This window comes from Phocoena sinus, chromosome 5, assembly GCF_008692025.1.
Source record: "Phocoena sinus isolate mPhoSin1 chromosome 5, mPhoSin1.pri, whole genome shotgun sequence".
NCBI classification, from domain to species: domain Eukaryota; kingdom Metazoa; phylum Chordata; class Mammalia; order Artiodactyla; family Phocoenidae; genus Phocoena; species Phocoena sinus.
Window position 1 is genome coordinate 132,031,363 of NC_045767.1, and position 20,835 is coordinate 132,052,197.

General features: G+C 40.5%; 1 protein-coding gene across 4 annotated transcripts in view; it reads right to left on the reverse strand.

Annotated features, from left to right (window-relative positions):
* Nucleotides 1–20,835, reverse strand: part of HERC5 (HECT and RLD domain containing E3 ubiquitin protein ligase 5) — a 53,743-nt gene that overhangs the window by 17,970 nt on the left and 14,938 nt on the right. For all 4 annotated transcript variants that reach the window (XM_032632260.1, XM_032632259.1, XM_032632262.1 and 1 more), the window contains 11 exons: nt 20,740–20,819; nt 18,135–18,356; nt 16,824–16,915; nt 16,432–16,562; nt 14,813–14,958; nt 13,591–13,667; nt 12,757–12,860; nt 11,473–11,532; nt 10,054–10,147; nt 7,188–7,377; nt 5,723–5,877 (listed from right to left, as the gene is read on the reverse strand). In XM_032632260.1, the coding sequence (XP_032488151.1) occupies nt 5,723–5,877; nt 7,188–7,377; nt 10,054–10,147; nt 11,473–11,532; nt 12,757–12,860; nt 13,591–13,667; nt 14,813–14,958; nt 16,432–16,562; nt 16,824–16,915; nt 18,135–18,356; nt 20,740–20,819 (1,351 nt within the window). The remainder of the gene's footprint in view (nt 1–5,722; nt 5,878–7,187; nt 7,378–10,053; nt 10,148–11,472; nt 11,533–12,756; nt 12,861–13,590; nt 13,668–14,812; nt 14,959–16,431; nt 16,563–16,823; nt 16,916–18,134; nt 18,357–20,739; nt 20,820–20,835) is intronic.

The following is a 20,835-nucleotide window of genomic DNA, read 5'->3' on the forward strand; positions in this document are numbered from 1 at the left end:
CTGTTAGAGTCAAAGGACAAAGCAGGATCCCTTCAAGATTTCTTCTGTTGCTGCTGCAGTATTTCTAGGAATTCTCTTTGTAAGTGGCAAGCTCATTACAATACACTTTCCCTGAGCTCTTCAGTAAACTGCTCAATTTTTCAAGACCTGGAATTATTTTTTTGATGTAAAACCTTTAAAAACAGCCAAGAACAGGCATCACTTTTCAGCAGTAGGGCAGACCTTTTTTTAAAGCAGTTTGATAGATTAGGCACTTTGATTCACTGAAAACAACCATAAATACAGGATAAACTGTAAACCAACATTTCTGGATGGAATAATCAGGTCAAGAACTAAGGAAAGGTGGCACTTCCCTGGAGAGTATCTGCCAAACCTGGTGAACCTGAACTTCAGTTTCCATGGCTGAGACTGAGAAAAGGAGACAAAGCCCAGACTCTGCTCAAATTAGGGAACCTTGCTTCATAAATCTGGGACCCAGAAGGGCTACCATTAGAGTGAGCCAGGGTAACCTAGAGATGAACAAGCTCTTTCCTCCACTCCTGCACCAACCCATCCCCACCCTGACTCCAAGACCACGAGGCAAACTGTAGTTAAAATGGCGCTGGATGTTAACAGTTTGCATCTACCAACCTGAACCCCCCCGTCTATCCCCCCTCCCCCCTGGCAACCATAAGTCCGTCCTCTACGTCTGTGGGTCTGTTTCTGTTTTGTAGATAAGTTCATTTGAGACTGGCACAACACTGTAAATCAACTATACTTCAATAAAAAAAAAAATAATAAGATACGTAAGTCACAGCCGTGTAAGGTACACAGGGAAAATAGTCGATATTTCATAGTAACTTTGTATGGCATGTAATCTATAGAGGTATCAAATCACTATGCTGTACACCTGAAACTAATAGAAGTCAGCTGTACTTCAATAAATAAATTAAAAATTTTTTAATTAAAAAAAAAATGGTGCTGGCATTGGGGGGAAAAAGGTCACCTACAGAATTTGTCATTACAAAAGCACTCTCCCGAAAACTCACACACCAGACTCATACCACCTGGAGATCTAAAAAGCCTCAAGCCAAAATTTCAATCTTTATATTAAATGCTAATCTTTAAAAACTAATTTAATAGTACCAAATTGCTGGTGTCGCCAGGAGCCTGGCAGAAGCAAATTCTCCCTGAAAAGACCCAGCCCTCAAAGAATTCCAAAAGATAAAAGTTTCAAGGGAAATGTGCGCGCGTGCGCACACACACACACACACACACACACACACACACACGGAGTCACAAAATACATGATAATGAAGGAGCCATGAGGAAGATTCAGCAGAAACTAAAGACAGCAGAAACTGACCTGCAAAGACTTCAGATACCCAGAAATTATAAATGACCAAGAAAAAAAATTTAAAGAACCAATGAGAACTTCCAGAAGTGAAAAACATACTACTAGAAATAAAACTCAAAAGACAGTTTTTGTTTTTTGTTGTTTTTTTTTTTTTTTGCAGTACACGGGCCTCTCACTGTTGTGGCCTCTCCCATTGCGGAGCACAGGCTCCAGACGCACAGGCCCAGCGGCCACGGCTCACGGGCCCAGCCGCTCCACGGCATGTGGGATCCTCCCGGACCGGGGCACGAACCCGCGTCCCCTGCATTGGCAGGCAGACTCTCAACCACTGCGCCACCAGGGAAGCCCAAAAGACAGTTTTAATAGCAGACAAAAATCACTGAAAAGCTAATTCATGAACAGGAAGATAGGGCTGAAGAAATCATCCAGAATGGGGTAAAAAGAGACAAACAGATGGAAATTATGACAGGACGATTAAGAGACATGGATGACAGAGCGAGAAGATCTAACATACAAAATAAGTAGAATTTCAGGAGGAGAGAGTCAATACCTGTTTTGAATTAAAACGTGTAACAACTTGGAAATGGAGGGAACATCCTTTTACCTAGAAAGATTATTTTACAAAACCCCATAGTAAAAATGTTATTTAATAGTGATATTCAGAATTTTCCTTTAAAATCACCAACAAGATTAGGCACCTACTATCACTATGACTTCTAATCAACATTCCTCCTTGAACAACTAGGGGTAGGAAGGCCTAGCCAGTGCAACAAGGCAAAGGAAAATAATAAAATGCCTAAGAATTGGGAAGAAAAAAACATTACGTTTTTCAAAGATATGATTGCACAGAAAACGCAAAAGTATCTACAGTTAAATTACTAGATATAATGCGAGAATTTAGCAAATTCACTGGCTATTAAAAAAAATCAACATTCAGGGACTTCCCTGGCGGTCCAGTGGTTTAAGACTCCGAGCTTCCACTGCATGGGACCTGGGTTCGATCCCTGGGTGGGGAACTAAGATCCCACATGCTGCACAGTACGGCCAAAAAAAGAAAGAAGAAAAAAAAAAATCAATATTCAAAAATCAATGCATTCTTACAATGCATTCCTATAATCAATGCATTTATCTGCTGTTAAACCAACAACAGATAATATAGTTTTTAAAAGATACCATTTACAAAAACTTAAAAAAAGTTAAATACCCTGGAATAGATTTGACTAAAGATATCCAAGACTTTCATAGTAAAATAACAAAAACTCATTGAAAAACTTAAAAGATAATCTCATAAGTAGAAGAAACAGATACCATGAAGATTCACAACAGTAAAGATATCAATTCTCCCCAAAGTGAAGTACAAATTAAATGCAATTTCAATCAAATTCCCAGTAAGATCTGTGTATGTGTGTGTAGAACCTGAAAAGCCAATTCCAAAATTTATAGGGAAGAACCAAATGCCAAAAATATCCAAGATTCACTTTAAGAACAAGACAGGAGTATTTCTTTTAGCAAGTATAAACAATATAGAGCCACATAAAATGATTAACAGCACAGAAAAGAGCCTGTACGTGAACCCCGCACACAGAAACTTGTTTTATGACAGTTCATGTTACCTATCAGTGCAGAAAGGACAGAATTTCAGTTAAGCGGCGCTAGGTAATTGTTTTCATATGGAAAATAATAAAAATAAATTTTCAGTTGGATTAAACACCAAAGTGTGAAAGGCAAAGCTAACCTCAATACTCCCTTTAGACCTTGGCAGAAGTGACCTCTGCCCTGGGCCTCTGATTTAAAGGTCTTTGCTCTGGGCTTCCTCCAGCCAAGCCCCTTCCCACAACGGGTCTGCAGGGTCAACAGGGCCTGTCTATATGGAGCCCACTCATCACACATCCCCATCTAGACTGAGCTCCAGAACCCAAGACCCGCAAGTCCCTGCCCAAACGGCTCCAAGCCAGCCCCAGGAGCTACACAGGTTTCTCCCTCCACTTGCCCTGTGGGGAGTGGAAGTGTCCCAGGAGACACACCCCAAGGCTCCAGGGCCCCAGGGTTGGCTAAGGAATGGCTATTGTGGGAGGTGGGATGGAACACAGAGACGTGGGCTGAGGTGTCCACACACGGCCAACGTGACAGCCCTGGTGTGGGAGAAAACCAAGGAAGGAAGAGAAGCGCAGAGGACCTGGGGTGGGAGCGGGGAGGGTCCGTCGGAGCCTCCCCTTTCGCTGCAGAACTCCGTAAGGAGCCAAGATTTCGAAATTCAAACCTGGCTTCCCCTGTCATTAGGAAGGTTTATTTGTCAAGGTGGGAAGATAGAGTATATTTTATTTCATTTAACACGTTGTTAGCTAGATTTCTAACCTTTTAAACATTAGACATATGGTGTATGACCCTCTGTTTGTACTCCTCCTCTGGTCCCAGCTATCATCTCTGTTAGAAGACTATCTAGAGCAGCCCTCGATGCCAAATCAGGCCCTCTGCTTATTCTGTAAAGTCTCACAGATGCCTGAAATATTTACCATCTGGTCCTTTCCAAAAAGAAGCCCTCCAGATCCCTGATCCGGGTAACAATTTAAAACCCTGAAGGAAAAAAAAAGTTTAAAACGAAACACATGGAGTAAAGATCATAAAGGAATAGACTGACAAAATTTTTTTTTTTTTTTTTTTGGCCATGCCGTGTGGCATGCGTAATCTTAGTTCCCTGACTGGGGATCGAACCCGTGCCCCCTGCATTGGCAGCGGGGAGTTTTAACCCCTGGACCGCCAGGGAAGTCCCCAAATTTTATCTACATTAAAATTAAGAACCTGAGTTTCGGACTTCCCTGGCGGTCCAGGGGTTAAGACTTCCCGCTTCCAATGCAGGGGGCTCAAGTTCAATCCCTGGTCGGGGCACTAAGATCCCACACGCTGAGGGGTGTGGCCAACAAGTTAAAAAAAAAAAAAGAAGTGAGTTCATCAAAAACCACCAAGACAAGCTATAAACTGGGACTTGATATTTGCAACACATATAACTGACAAAGGACTAGTACCCAAACTAAAAAGTACTCCTATAACCAATAAGAAAAAATTAAACAATACATTTAAATTGAGCAAAAGGACAGGTATTCTATAGAAGAGGAAACAAGTACTGCAATTATAAACATGAAAATATGCTCTAATGCATTAGAACCAGGGAAATACAATTAAAATCATAATTTGGGGCTTCCCTCGTGGCGCAGTGGTTAAGAATCCACCTGCCAATTCAGGGGACACGGGTTCAAGCCCTGGTCCGGGAAGATCCCACATGCCGCGGAGCAGCTAAGCCCGTGCGCCACGACTATTGAGCCTGTGCTCTAGAGCCCGTGAGCCACAACTACTGAGCCCACGAGCCACAACTACTGAGCTCGTGTTCTGCAACAAGAGAAGCCACCGCAGAGAGAAGCCCACGCACTGTGGCGAAGAGTAACCCCTGCTCGCTGCAACTAGAGAAAGCCCGCGCGCAGCAACAAAGACCCAACTCGGCAATCAATCAATCAATAAACTCATAATTTGGCACGATTTCAATATGGCACTAAAACTATTTTCCAAATTTTAAAGTCAGACATGGGGCAACAGAATTCTCATCATTTCCTGGAGAGGATTTAAATTGGTCCAACCACTTTGGAAGACAGTTTGTCACTACCCATAAAGAACAACACAGGCATATCCTCCAACCTATCAATTCCAGAATTAGGGATGGAAACTAAAAACTAACTCTGAACACATGGACACCAAGAGATAAGTACAAAAATGTTGACAGTAGCATGTTTTCTCATAGGGGAACCCTCCCCCCAAAAAAGAATTGCAAATAGCACATACTGTATATCCATCAATACTGGAATGGATAATTCTGGTAGAGTCACGCTATGGACTATGATACAGAAGTGAAAATGAAGTACAGACCTAAGTATTAATCTGGATGAGTCTAAAAAAACAAAACATGTAAGCAGCATGTATTTGATTCACATGAAATTTTGGAAACAGCATAGTGTCAAGAGATACTTATGGTTATAAAAAAATAAAGAAGCGTAAGTGAATGGTTAACTGAAAATCCAGGATCCTGGCTACCTCCGCGAGGTGAGGGTGTATAATCTGTGAGAGACACACAGGCATCTCTAAAGCACTAGAAATGTTTTCTTTTTTAACATGGGTGGTAGTTACACTGATGTCTGTTTTACTACTTTTCTTTAAACTGTATACAGATACTAGACACACTCCTTTATATGCATGACTTAATTCACAAAAAACAACATTTTAAAAATAACAGTACCAACCTCATGTTTCATAAGAGTCTGCTTAAGTTTCAAGCCAGGTGAAACCAAGGGAATTTTTATTGCAAAATAAAGATATATGGGTTTCTAAACCAGCACTTACCCTGTGCAGCTTTTTCAACATTTCTAGGAGAGTTTTAATGTGATAGTTATTCTCAGTAGTTCCAGCCCAATAATTCAGTTGAGCAATGACGGCTGTTTTAAACATCTGCACCAGTCTGATGAAAGCAGATTCTTGCAGAGATGCCCAATATTCCTCTGAGGGATACGAAGGTAAGTAACTGTCAGCATGTAATATTTCTTGGATTCTTAAAGGTAAAAAGTAGTCAATATTTTCTGAAACTGGTAGAATATTTTCATATATATTGTAGTTATAAAGACACATTTGTAATAATATTTTCTGAAACTGGTAGAATATTTTCATATATATTGTAGTTATAAAGACACATTTGTAATAATTTTTTCAGTAAATACAATCGGAATTCAAAGTGTAGAATTTAATGTTCTCAAAAAAATGCCTTGACAGTAAGAGAGCCACAAATCTGATCTAATTAATTTGTTGGGGGGAAAAAAATAACTAGACAAAATTAATCAGTCACATTTTTTGCCCAGAGGAAATAGCATACAGTATTAAAAACCAGATTGAGAACTATTTGTGATTACACGACTCTATTTTGCCCTCTCAGCATGAGTTTTTAACTCTTAAAAACCATCTTTCCGCATTGTATAAAAGAAAAATGCTTTAAACCAGCTTTTCATCGCTTACAACGTGACAAAACGTAAGAAAGAATGGACCTTCTTGGGCTGAATACGCTATTTGTGTCAAAAACCTCATTAGAATAAAATCAAGCCCCTAGACCTCATTTCCAGTGTACTGGAAATACAGGGACAGGAGGAAACAATCAGACAAATCTAGATGTGAGACACTGAACAGGACTACTGACGCACGCTCTTTAAAAAAAAAAAAAAAAAAGCCTGTACAATACTTTTCGGGACAAGTGCAGAAATCTGAATATGGCCTAGATGTGAGGTAATATGATGGAATCACGGCTAATCTTATTAGCTGTGGTAACAATGTTGAGGTAATACAGGATTCCATCTCCTTAGGAGATGCATGCTGAGTATTACGGGTAAAATGTCCTGGACGATATCTCCAACTCACTTCCAAATAGTTCGGCAAAAATAAAATGTAATCTGTACATCAAATGTAACCCGTACACACACGGCAACATGTTAACTGCTGTTGACTCTCAGGTAGAGAGCATCTGGGATTCAGTGTACTAGTCTTTCAACGTCTGTGTATGAAGTTCTTCATGATGAAAGGTAGGGGGCAAAGGACCTCATGACCAAGCCACACAGGTGTCATTACAAGAACGCTGAAGAGGGACTAGAACAATCCACCTTGGACGAACACAGTAATTATTGCAGCACGTTAGAATATGCTAAGACTAGGAACTAAAAACCACGAATGTGTTCACAATCACCTAAGTTTTGCCCTAACTCCACGAGGCATGTGTTTCCATTGAGAAGACAGTCACGTATTTTCAAACGTAAACCATCAATCTTACCCAGAACCTCCGACGACTGGCCACGCATTTTATAAAGAACCTCTGCAAAAGGGACCACCAGGCTCTCCCAGTTGTTATAATCATACATCACAGGGCATTCTGGGAGAAGGAAGAAAACTCCTAAAGCTTCTTGATGTGGAGAATGAAACGGAAGATTTTTCAACAGAGTATCCCTGAGACATGTGGTTATCTGTGGCCGAAAAGGATCCAGGAAAAGACATTCAGAACACAGCAATTACTGTAATAAAATAAAGTGTGGAACCCGGAGTTTCATCCCACCATGAAATTGGAGCCATCACTTGGTCTCTCTAAAAGCCATGTTCACAACCCATCTCATCTAGCTTCCCCGATACCTAGGTGTGTAAACGTGTGACAAGTATCCTCTCCGTCCAATTGTTGGGGCTCATGAAGGAGATCAAGAAGAAATCACATGTGCGAGATTATATTGGATGGAGTCAGAACTAAAAGGCAGCCCTCCCAATGATGGTCCACATTCTTCCCTCCAGTTCCACTAGCACACCTCATTTTTTAAAGAGGATGTGTCAGAATCTCCCAAAGCAAAACAAAAATAAAAAACAAACAAAAACAACGAAAATCCGCATGGTTTCCTGTTACCTTCTCACAGAATCACCTGTCTCATCACAAACTCTCTCCACCAAACTCTAGTTTCTAGCCCTTCCAATCTTCTTAGTTTCCCCAATTCAGAATGCACGTGTTGAAGAAAAATTCAAATGGAATTCTGAACGTTTATGTGTTCCGTGGGCTCAGATAATGGTAATAATTTGCCTAAAAGCCCGTTAAGAAGATAATCTAGTGTTTACAGGGTTCTTATTATTTGTCAGAGACTGTGCTAAGTAATTCACATATATAAGTTCATTTATCCTTGTTGTTTCTCTGTAACATAGATGCTATTATTAACCCCGATTCATAAATGAGAACTCCTCATGTTAGGGAAATTAACCTGCTGAGGGTCAGGTCACAGAGCTAAGTGAGAATCTCTCCTGGATCTTTCTGACTCCAAAGCTCAAACCCAATCACTAAATTATGAGATACTAGCTAAATGATATCTCTAAATGGACAAAATCTTACAATTATCTATTTTCACATCAAAACATTCTATTGGGCTCCCACCACGAGGTTCAGTCTTCAGAGTCATATGTACAACTGACGGCTGCACGTGCCCCCCTCCTTCCTCTGGGCTCTTCACCATCCACAACCCCAAACCTCCCAGCCCTTTAGAACCACCGTACCGCTCTCAAGCCAGTTATACTGTTTCACATCTTGTGCCTTGGTGCACACCTTCCTGACTGCCTGGGATGTCCTTCCCCTGTAGGTACCCGGTAAACTCCCCTCCCCCTGGGCACCTTGTTTTGAGAACTCTAAACAGAGCTGACCGTTCACTGCCCAGGTAATGAATCAATTCATTCATCTAAAAATATTTATTAAACACCCAGTATGTTCTAAGCTGGAACTAGGGAAGACAACTGACACCTGCACATAGGTATCCGTCTCCTTCAGTAAACCAGGAGCCTCTAAAGACAGGGGTCTCACCACAGTTCCCTACGCATAGCAGTATTCAAATATTTGCTGAATAAATGAAGGAAGGCCAAGTCTGTGAGTCCATGTCACAGAAATCTCAAAACAGAAACATTACAGGTCTTCTGATCCAACTGTCCCATCTGAACCACTGGGAGACTGCTCTATGATTATGTTGCTTGCACTGTATATGATACTGTTCTGGCACAACTAAGGTATAATTAGCCTTAGTGATGAACTGGTCCCACCTCTTTCCTTCACAGATGCAGACATGGCTTTCTATTCTTGGTGATCTTTCTACTAACTGCTGCAGAGTCCTGATAAAGGTGCATAATTAGGGATCCATTTTACATCAGACTCCTCATTGGGCAACGGTTCTGCCAAAGTTAACATAGTTAAATTTTCCATCTTCCCTTGAGAAAAGAGTGCGCGAGAGAGACCCTGAGGCTAAGATACAGAATGCTGAGTGTGACAGAGCAAGAGACCAGGTGAGGGAGCTGAGAGCAGGAAGAGAACAAGCACGAGACAGAGAGAGGGAAAGAATAAGAGCCACAGAAGCAGAAGGAAAGACCAGATGGGGGTGGGGGGAGCCAAGAGAAGTGAAGGAGGAGGAGGGAGGGAGGGAGGGAGAGAGAGTGCGCGCAAAAACGAGCCAGAGACCCAGAAAGAAACAGATTGAGAGAACATAGACAGTACCACCCCTAGATCAATCAGTACAGTAGAACAGGGAAATAAATTAATAAAAGCTACATTAGGAAAGGCTACATTCATAAAGGAAGCATGCCTGAAGCATCCCCAAGAGGGAAGCCTAAAGATAGTAGTAACAGTGCTGAAACGAAGAAGCAACAATCCCAGAAAGAACAAGAATACTCTAGAACCTACAGAAAAGGAAGTGCAGACCAGGCAGTCCTTGGTGAGGGGGACATTCATATCAGAAAAAGTGTTTTCGTTTCTATACTTATGTTTAAAATAACTGCAAATAAAATGTTGTTCTTATTCTAGTGTACCAGTCTCACAAATATTTTAATCATCTTCCTAAAGCCCTAAATTGAAAACATTCCCTCTAGGGGAGTGCCTGTACATACACGTGTATGTGTGTGTGGGCACCGATGAACCAGTTAGATTATTCGTAACCTAAGTGCCTCCTCTACCAGCTATTTCACCCTAAGTGGGGAAACTCCTGAATGGTAGCTGAGTTTAACTTAATCTGTATATGCCACAGGGTCTCAAAGAGTATCTGAAAACAAGATATTTCTTCTGAAATTTTGAGTTCTTATAAAAATGTTCCAGTGTATTCTCTTTTTCCAAGTAACAATCTGAAGAATACCACCGTGTTAGTAATCCAGTCCTTTTGGGTTAACTCCTTAAAGGTGTCCCTTGCTGCATTTAAGTCCAATTGAAGAGACATTGTTTCTTCAGCTATTCTGTGGAAGGAAGGTAAATGAAAAATGGATGAATAAGTAAATGAAAACGGACACTTCAAAATTAAATATTTTATTAGATTATTTATCCAGATGAAAAGTTTCTTCTCAAGCTTGCTTCATTTTAATAAAATTACTTTTTTCCCACCTTTTCAATAACTATAAAAATTTGACTGAATACAAACACAATTGAAAATATAGTTGACAAAATGTGATTATTTCTGAAATGTCAAAAAATATCAAGGCTGCATTAACTATACGTACGCTATCGGACTTTACATCAGATACTGTCTTATCTTAAATGAGTAATCAATAAATATTTATTTTCCAGTACAAAAAAAAAAATAGCCACAGGAAAAAGGTAAAGGTATTTCTTGTTTTCCAGTTACATGAACTACAAGCAGGGACCAAAAAAGGGGTTTCAGAGCAGTAAATTTTTAGTAATCAAAGAGAAAATTACTAATGAAATGTCTATCTTAACTCAAGAATTACATTTATACTGGACTGAATATATTGTCTAAAAATAGACCCATTCTTTGTGAAATAATACATATATTTAGTGTCTGAAAACAGAAAAAGTTCTTTTAAATAAATATTATACCAATATTTAGGAAAAGAAGTATAAAGTCATTCTTTCATAATGCTTAAAAATTCAAAGAAGCCTTAGTATCTAGTAATAAGGAAGTAAATAAATTAAGGTACGCCCTTCCCATGGAATACCATGCAACCATTAAAATGATGCTATGGGGAAATACTGAATAATGTAAAAATGGAATAAAATGGAAAAATGGGCAAATGTATTCAGTGTGAAGAAATGTATAAAACAATATAATCCCCTTTTTTGTAAAACTACAGATTTGCATAAAAAATATTTATACAAACACTAGCTATTACGCTTAAGTGGTGAATTTTGGCTGATTTCCATTTTCCTTTTGTTTCATGTCTTTTTTTTTTGACATTTTCTACAGCAAGCATATATGTGCTTTTGTAGGAAAAAAAAGGTACTTTTTAAAAAGAGATAAAGACATACATAATTATTTTACCCTCAAACCATTTTCTTTACCATCTATCACAGTTTATTATATTAGTTTCAGGTGTGTACAACATAATGCACTGATATATGTATAGCATATACTGTGAAATGATCACAAGTCTAGTTAATATTCATCACCACACACACTTACACATTTTTTTTTCTTGTGATGAGAACTTGTAAGATCTATTCTCTCAGCAACTTTCAAACATACAATACAGTATTATTAACATAGTCACCATGCTATCTATACATAGTGTTTTCAACAGAATTTTAAAGTTATTATATATATTACCTTTCCCTTAAAAAACTTCCAGCCAGACATGCAGGAGATGAAAATATCTCTCTGATTTCCCTATATTAGGAATAAGATGGTGGTTAAAACAAATCAGAATATGCCTCCTTGTAGCAGGAGACATGATAAATTGTCCTTCAAACTCCTCCCTCCATCTCCAATTTATCTGCATATGGCCATGGGCATCTGAAAGTCTCATTTGCGAAATCTCAAAGTTTCAGAGGCAAACATGGGAAATAAAAAGATATGTACTCAGAGAAGCCAGAGGGGAAGAGGATAAGGCTTGACCTAGGATATCTTCTTGGACAAATAAAACACTCCCAACCCACCCAGCTTTCCAAGCCCTACTTATTTCTATTCCACTGGAGTAGAAACAAAAGAAATTACCAGAAATGAAAGGTGGGGATGTATGTTCAGTTGTGTCATAGAAGTACCTGCACCAATAGCTCTTGACCATTTGTGCTCTGCCCGATGCAGCTATTTGGTATAACTACTTTCCAGAATTAGGAAGCCATACCTAAAAATGTCTCTAAAAGGAAATGCCTGTATAAATGAGTATAATTTGTACAGACGGTAGGAGTTCTATCATTGAGAGTAAGGTTGCCTAAGCTGTTCAGCTGTGAATAACAGCTCAACAAACAAGAGGCTCTAAAGTCAACGAGGGTTGAGAAACTGTAGACTATATTTCCTGCTCAGTATCACAATTAAACATATCAAAGGCCCAGAGAAGTCCTGCAATAAAGAAAGACGACCCCATGGAGCTTACATGCTAAATTGTATGTGTCAACTTGGCTAGGCCATGGTACCCAGAGATTTGATCACACACCAATCTAGATGTTGCTATGAAGGTATTTTTTAGATGAGATTAACATTCAAATCAGAAGACTGTGAGAAAAGCAGATTACCCTCCATAATGTGGGTGGGCCTCATCCAATCAGTTGAAGGCCTTAAGAGAAAAAGTCTAAGGTCTCCAGAGGAAGAGGGAATTCTGCCTCCAGACTGCCTTGAGACTCAAGCTGCAATATCAACTCTTCCCTGGGTCTCCAGCCTGCTGCCCTGCCTCAGAGATTGTGTACTTGCCATCCCCTACAACTGCATGAGCCAATTCCTTAAAATCTCTCCCCACCACCCTCAAACACACCCTATTGGTTCTGTTTCTCTGCAGATCTCTGACTAATGGACCACTAGTGGACCACAAAATCTCACATCTCTGTATTGTGCAGAACCAGTTGGGGAAACACTGCTTTAGAGAGCTATATGAGCAGACAGACACTCAGGGTGCACCTTTTTGTATTCTGCCACTGTTTAGTACCCACATCAGCAATCCATCTCTTTACAGTGCCTTCATTCAAGGTAGGAATTCTCCTCCTCAGATTAACATAGGGATTCTGTAAACAAACAAAATAGTAAAATACAGTAACTTAGACACCACAGAAATAGGCATGCAACTCTTAGGCACGTTCTAGGGATAGAGAGTAATACTAAGCATGGATAACATAGCTCTGCAAAAATCATACAGTAAGATTCTACCGAGGAACAATCCATCATTTGTTTGGTTGCCAATTTCTTGTCCAAGGGTGCTTAGATCCAAAGTAAGTTTCTCTGAATGCCCCAACACTGAACACTTTATACGGGTATGATCAGATTAAACTGAACATCAGACAGCTTTGAGTGGAGAGGTCCTAAAAGGACTGGGTATAGAAGTAGCAGGAACTCAGTTGCCTTGGTGGAGTAGGATATGGAGGTTACGGACTGATTATTCACAAGACTATAAACCTCGGGTCTTTTTTAGTATTGGCTGGCAAAGTCACTTCAGAATATCAACCTGTTGGTTCACGAGCACCCTGACCAAGATGCTCTTGGCAAGGAGCCTCCCGAAAGGTAAGCAGAGTCTAAGGAAATCACACGTATTTGACATACACTAAGGGCATATCTGCTGACTTTTGCGAGTAAATACGTATGTAGTTTAGACAATAAAGGATCGATAACGTCTAACCATTCCCCAAACTCAGCCTAGTAACCTGATGATTTTGGAATTCACCAAATCTAGATTCTAGAACCTTCTGTTTTGCTTAAAATACCAAGTTATAAAACTTCTAGAGATCTATTTTTATTTACCTCTTTTTCCACCCAAAGCAAAATGCTTTGATCTCCTCCAGCAATCATTATTAACTCCTTTTCTGAGGTATGGCTTTCTGAAAGGGATTTACAAAAAATAAGAGTTTAGAAACTCATCTGATACAAATATACACATTCAGCCTAAATAATTTTAGATTCTTCTTAAACTGAGTCCTTTTACCTTTCTGACAGACAAAGACTCAGTACATTTCCTACCGATAAAGCAGAAATACACATCTACTTCAGAGTAAAGTCTAGTTAGCAAACATAGATGATTCGCAAGGTCGGCAACGTGCTATCGGTTTAACACACATAATTAACATAAATGCTTATATATACAACACAGTCAAACAAATACTTGACTAGTTAGCTGTTCCCTGGTTTAATTCAGCGCCTCTTACTAAAAACCCTATTTATTATTCTACAACTCAAGATTTAATCAACGACTACTGGCTGTGAAGGATGTAAGTACTTCAAAAGCCTATGCAAGTGGTTATAAGAAATCAGATATAATACTTGATCTGCTTAAGGAAGTAACCCGACTGTTCATTTCCCCAGAAGAACTGAGAGAATTCTGGTACTTCCGGTCACCACTAAGCTTTCAGAAACAAGTGACCCAAGGGCTCCGAGGCACTTCTACAGTGGAACGTTTCAGAGCGAAGGCTCTGAAGTTACACAGGGCACAGTTCACGTGTCCAGCCACAACCCTTCCCGGGCTAACCTTCTGCCCTCCAAGTCTCTGCACCCTCCAGCAGAAGACGACTGAGAGTACACATCTCCTGGAACTGTTTAAGGGCCGGTGAGCTAGGCACAGTTTACACTGCCTGGCATATGTCAGCTGCTCATCATTCTGAGGGTTTTATATGATTATGAGTCAATTTAATCAGGTAAGAAGAACAATCACTATGGAATTAATAGGTCCCTTGAAAACTGGAATCAGAGGCCGCATAGGCCTCTGAACCCATATAGTCTATTTTATGTTGTATCGTTTTAAATCCACATTAATCTTAACCTGAAGGGCTAAGGGAAAACTAATGGTTATTTCCACTTGATAAATTAGATTGGCTGTGTTACGCTGGTTACAAGTAAACGAATGAAAGCAATGTTTAGAAAACCTCCTTCACACTCAGACATTTCTTTTCTTGCCCACATTACACACTTAGAACAATCAGTTTCTCAACCAAGGTATTCATGCCGAATCCTGTGCTCCTGAAGAACTTACCAAATGTGAGTTCTTGCTTTGATGACAATTTCATGGGACATGGTATCAGCTGATTATGTGTTCCACCGTTCCCCAGTTGTCCTTCTTTTCCAGAACCAAAAGAAAAGACCTTCCCCAAATCAGAAACATAGGCCAGTGTGTGCTGCCTATTAAATGAAAGCACATATGGTCAATCCTCAATCATCCACAATGATTAGAGTATGCAGTCATCCGGTAAACTGAAGAGATTGTGCCACTCAGTCAGAGAAACAGCTAAGCAACTTCCAGTGGATGACATGAGCCACCCAGAAACTAAGAAACCACTCATGGGTGGCTGAGATGATCGTGGAACCCCTAAGCGTGCCGAAGGCCATGATGCTGCACCCTGGCAAAGGACGTTCCCTTCGTCAGAACAAGCACCACCTCTTGCCTTCTACGCCTTCTTCAGGCCTTGGCTTGAGTCACCACCTTCTGGAAGCCATCTCTGAGTCCCTCCCCTCCCCATCCTAGAAGACAGCATTAGGTGATCCTCCCTGAGCTCCCAAAGACCTTTATCATGCTGATTTTCTTACTGATTTGCCTGATGGCCTCTCCTACTATACAGATGTATAAGGAAAGAATCTGGCCTTACTCCGAGGTCTGGCTTTTGTCCTCACTTCCTGGGAGGTAATGTCTAAACCCTTAGAATTTTCCAAGTGATAGGAGTGTCTCTGTTATTCATGGTAGGCCCGCCCCTAAGACCACACCTAATAGTTTATCCAGGTGGCTCATGGAAGCCCCTCCAGCTGTATGTAAGCCCAACCTCTCGATACACAGAGGCTGGAGGCTGAGTTCAACCACATGGGCAATAATTCAATCAATCATGACTAAGCAATGAAACCCCAATAACAACCCTGGACTTGGGTAAGCTTCCCTGGTTGGCAATATTCTTCAGTCATGTATCAGGCTGGGAGGAGGTAACACGGCCCATGGCTCCAAGGGGAGTGGACACCAGAAGCTCCTCATTTGGACCCCTTCTAGACTCTGTATTATGCACCTCTTCCTTTGACTGGTTCTAACTTGTATCCTCCTCTTGTAATAAAAGTGACCATCAGTGTAGCAGCTTTCAGTGAGTCTTGTGTCTTTCCAGTGAATTCTCCTGTGTTAGTGGGGGTACTGCCTGGTTTGCAGTAAGACATTTCTAAGGTGAGGACTCCTTCTGTAACACATGCTACTCGGAGGAATGTATGTTATGAAAAATCCAAAGTGGTGACAATGTTCCTTTGGTTAATGCAGAGATGGAGTGATGATATCAATGGATAAACCTTTCTAACTCATGTTTGTTCATTTTTTTCCAAATAAATGATAACTTTTTTTTTTTAAGATAAAAGTGCATTCGAACAGTTACAAAGGTATTTCACTAAAAGACCAACAGAAAGTAAATATATTTTCACATTAAAAAAAAAATCAATGAAAGTAAATATCTATAGTAAAATATTTATTATGATTGTCTAATAATGTAAAATTAACCATCTTCACCTATCTGAAAATGTCTGATACCTTTATTTCAATCAAAGAAACTTGATGGAAATTTTATTAAACTACCTATCTAAATTTAATGTGCATATCTTACCAATTTTCATTGACACTTTACAACTTACCTTCCACATGCTATCTGGGTCACTCTCTTCCCAACGAGTCCAGTTACCAAACAGGGTCTTAACTCATTCTGTGTTGAATTGTGACCGAGTTGCCCATACTTTCCAGCACCAAAAGTAAACACCAGCCCACCCTAAAGAAAGGGAACTTCATATCAGATTCTAGAGAAATATGACACAGAAGTAAACACTCACTGATGCAAAGGCGTCAGTGAAAAATCAGTAAAATCACCATCAAAGCAAAGTTCCCCAGTGATCAGGACAGTCCTGCATGTGGGCAGTGGTGACCTTTCTTCCCTGGGAAACGCTAGCTGCCCACATCTCCAGGTTCTAGTGCTTTCTCCACTACGAAGTGCTCTCCTGGAGTTACAGTCAGAGAGACAAGGGTAACGCACCTTTGTTAGCAGGGCAGTGTGAGAGCCACCACAAGCGAGAAATTCAACTTTCTGATTGTCCAGCATTTCAATAAGGGAAGGAGAATCTTTATCTAGGCAAGGGAAAGAAGAGTTCAAGTGACCCAAAGGAAATGGTGAATTTCACACTGGAGTTCCACCTACTGATAAAATACCCAGACCACTTCCTCTAGGCCCATCACAACAGCTCCTAACACACTGACAAGAAAGGCTCTGTGTTGGTACCTTTAGGTCTAAAAGCAGAGGTGGGCAGTGGTCAAAGGGCCACGGTTGGGGGCCCTCACCTGTGAAAGTGTCACTTTCACTTCCCAGAGCCCATTCTTCTCTTTTGAACCTGACCTGATTAACCTTCATTGAAGCATACCTGATATTTCCAAGTCCCATCTAGCATTACCCTTTTAATGAACATAAAGCTTCTTTTTTTCTTTCAAAGTCTCTACTACACTGTCCTTCCCTTACACCACCTCTTCTCTCTTTCACGATTATTTTATTGTCCAAGCACTTAGAGATTCAGCAAAATAAGTTCAACTGTCCTTTATTCCTTTTCCTCCTCTGAGTATTTTTCTAACACTGACTTACGGGTTCTCCTGAGTAACTAGCATTGGACCATGTGAGGCAGAAATGCAGTTATCTGATCGGTAACTCTGGGGGGAACGTGTACATCACCACAGCTAATAAAGAAGCCGAGTTTGCCACACCTGAAATCTCTAACAAGGTGTTTGGGGTAATCAGAAATATTGCCATCTGCTTTGCAGAGGTAGCCCAGTAATGCGAATTGTTGTGTTTTCGTGTGTGTGTGTACAGATGTAATGAATATCTTATGAGACTAGGACAGGTGAGTTTCTAAATAGAACTTTAGTATCCTTTTGTCCTAATGTAATTGGAATAATAGACATTTAGGTGCACAAGTACCTTGAAGGTCACTTCATCCAAACTCATCACTTTACAGAAAAAGAAAATAAGACCTAAAGTAAGTGACTTGGGTAGGCCCTGAAATTAGTTAACTTCAAGTGGGAATCACAGCCCAGGTATGCTGACCCCCAGTCTGACGCTCTTTCCCTTTTTCCCACTTGGCCCTGACACACATCTCAGTTACAGCCATGACCTGCACACTGCACGTGCATGTCCTTTAGACCGATTCTGCCCTGAAGACAGAGAGATAACCGGGGAGATCAGTGCTAATGAAAGTGGGGACCTGAATCATTTTTGCCAGGGAAGTCTGTGGTACATTCATCTCTTGTATGACAAACATGTATTTGTTTAGAATATGAATTTGAAAATATGTTTCCATACTGTCGGTGTGGCCCAGGCCCAGCTGTCCACAATCATTTCTTCCCCATGAGTAAATGTTTCCCGACATGGATAAGGCCATGCTGTGGGCTTCTCCTGCAGAAATCTGAACCAAGGGGACTCCTGAGAGGTGCTCCACGATCTGCGGTGTAGGGACGGAGTCAAATATTCTTCCAACTCCAAGCTGGCCGTCTGAGTTCTGTCCCCACGCAAAAAGTTCACCACCTTGACGTAAACAGAGAAAACGCTTGTCTTAGTTAAGTTTAAAATGCAGCAGACATCACCCTAGGACATTATGTGCTATCCATACTACACCATCATGATCTCCTCCATTCAAACTGATAAGACTGCCCAGATCCTCTCATGTCTGGGTCAGAAAAACCAGAACCTTCTCTTTAGCAATGACAGTTACAATTCCCTACCTCTTACCTCAAAGGGTAGTGCTATGAACTGAATGTCTGTGTCCCCCCAAAACTCCTACGTTGAAATCCTAACCCTCAGTGTGACGGTATTAGGAGGTGAGGCCTTTGGGCGGTGACTAGAATTAGATGAGATCGCAAGGTGGGGGGCACTCATGAATGGGGTTAACGCCCTCATAAATGGGTCCCCAGAGAGCTCCCTCATCCTCTCCACCTGTTAGAAAACTGGCCCTCACTAGACACCGAACCTGCTGGAACCCTGATTTTGGACTTCTACCTCCAGAACCGTGAAAAACAAATTTCTGCTGTTTAAGCCACCCCGTCTATTTTTGTTATAGCAGCCCGAACGGACAAAGAATAAAGCTATCTGAATATATTATAATCAAATTCAAGAAACACTTATGTTATAAATCCCACAGGATGGGCCCATGAAAGATAGAAACATTCTACATTTGGGAAAATAAAACCTAAAACTACTTTTCTTTCTTTCCCTCTCCCACGTGCCTTAAGATGCCAAATAAATACCTTAAAAATACATTGAAAACCGCAGCACAGTATTTTGAAAGAGTGAGCATCTTCTTCCATTAATTGAATATATGGAACATATTTTTATTTTACTTATTTATTTTAAAAATTCTTATTGGAGGATAGCTGACTCACCATGTTGTGTTAGTTTCAGGTGTACAGCAAAGTGAACCAGTCATACCTATACACATTGGATCATATTTTTAAAGAAAAGTTCTTAGATGTTATCTAATAGAGATGACAGTATCTAATGGAGTCTAAAAAAAATATATCGGAGATTTAACGTTTACTGAGCAGGACCTGGTGGGAGACAGAGGTTTTCCTTCAAACGTAATTATCACATGCCTATCAGCCACCAGGAATATTATGATACCCCCGAGAACGATCAGTAGTTCCCTTTCTCGCTTTCCCAACTTTCATTCTTCCTAGATCGTGATTTACCAAGTACAAACCCTGAACAACCCCTTCGCCCCACATCCCTAGATCCTGGGCTTCTTGAAGGCACAGTGTGTCTGTCTCATCTTCACAACCTCAACATGGTAGATACTCAAAATGAAAGATCTGTTCATAAAAGGATGAACTCAAACAACCAGTTTTTTGCAATACAAGTTTATACACTCAAACCTTAACAGGGCCTTCAGTACAGGTCAAATACTTGATTACTTACTTCCCTTGAATTCCAGCTTTCATTCAGTTTATATCTGTCCTACGTATTTAAAACATTTCCTTGATCCTGAATTCCCCCCTCTATCGCCTTCCTGTCTTAATTAGGTCAAGTTTCTTCAGGAAATACTCCATATTCACTACTTCCCTTCCCTACCATTATGGTATCTGCTAAGAAACAGGAAGTAATAAAGGGCTGGGGAGAATCTCTGAATTCAAAAGGTAATGTTAAAACACGTCAGAGGCCTGCAAACTGGTCATAAACTCCCTATCATGGGAGCTAGAAGAGCACTAGGAAAAGGCAAGAAAGTTCTGGAAAAGGGTGGACCATGCCTGGTCCTGCTTCCAGAGAGGAGATTTTGATTATTCGGATTATTTTCACTGTTTCATATTTGAAAATAAAAAAACAGGGAACTTCTGAAATAAAGCTCTAGGCCCAAGAGGTAGCCCAGGTTCCACGTCACCAAACCAAACTTTCACGCCCCTGTAAATGCTCCGCTTGACCAGAAACACAGCATACGCAGTCAGCCAATCCCCAAACACCAAGTCTACGCTGCGCTCTACACTTATTTCCTTGTTCCTTGATCTTTCTAAATGTCAGCCTTAGCCAGTCATTGCCCGGTTTCCGCGTTGAGGCTTCTAACACTAAACTCGCCCTTGCCCGAAACCCCTCGGGAAGACTGTTCCACTGCTTGTGAAGCCCTATACACTCTCAATCCATGCGTTCTTTTCCCTTAAATAAAGGACATCAAACTCGTTACCAAATTGTTTTAGTTTTGTCATTTGACAGAAGAAAAGGTAGGAATAATAATTATGAAAACTTGAAGATTTGATAGGTTCAAGAATTCTAATTTTGTATCTCCTTTAGTAGTGCTCTAGACCATATCACATTCAAAACCATACTTCTGTCCTCTTACAAAGTGAAGCACATACATTCTACTAGTTCCATACACACACACATTTGCTCCCTCTAAGAAACAATTAATATTCCAGAAAAGTACCTTTTGAGAGTGCAAGCGAATGATAATCTCCGCATGTGATCTGAATTATATTATTTTTTTCTTGTAAAATGCACTGAAACCTGATGAAAGAAAATG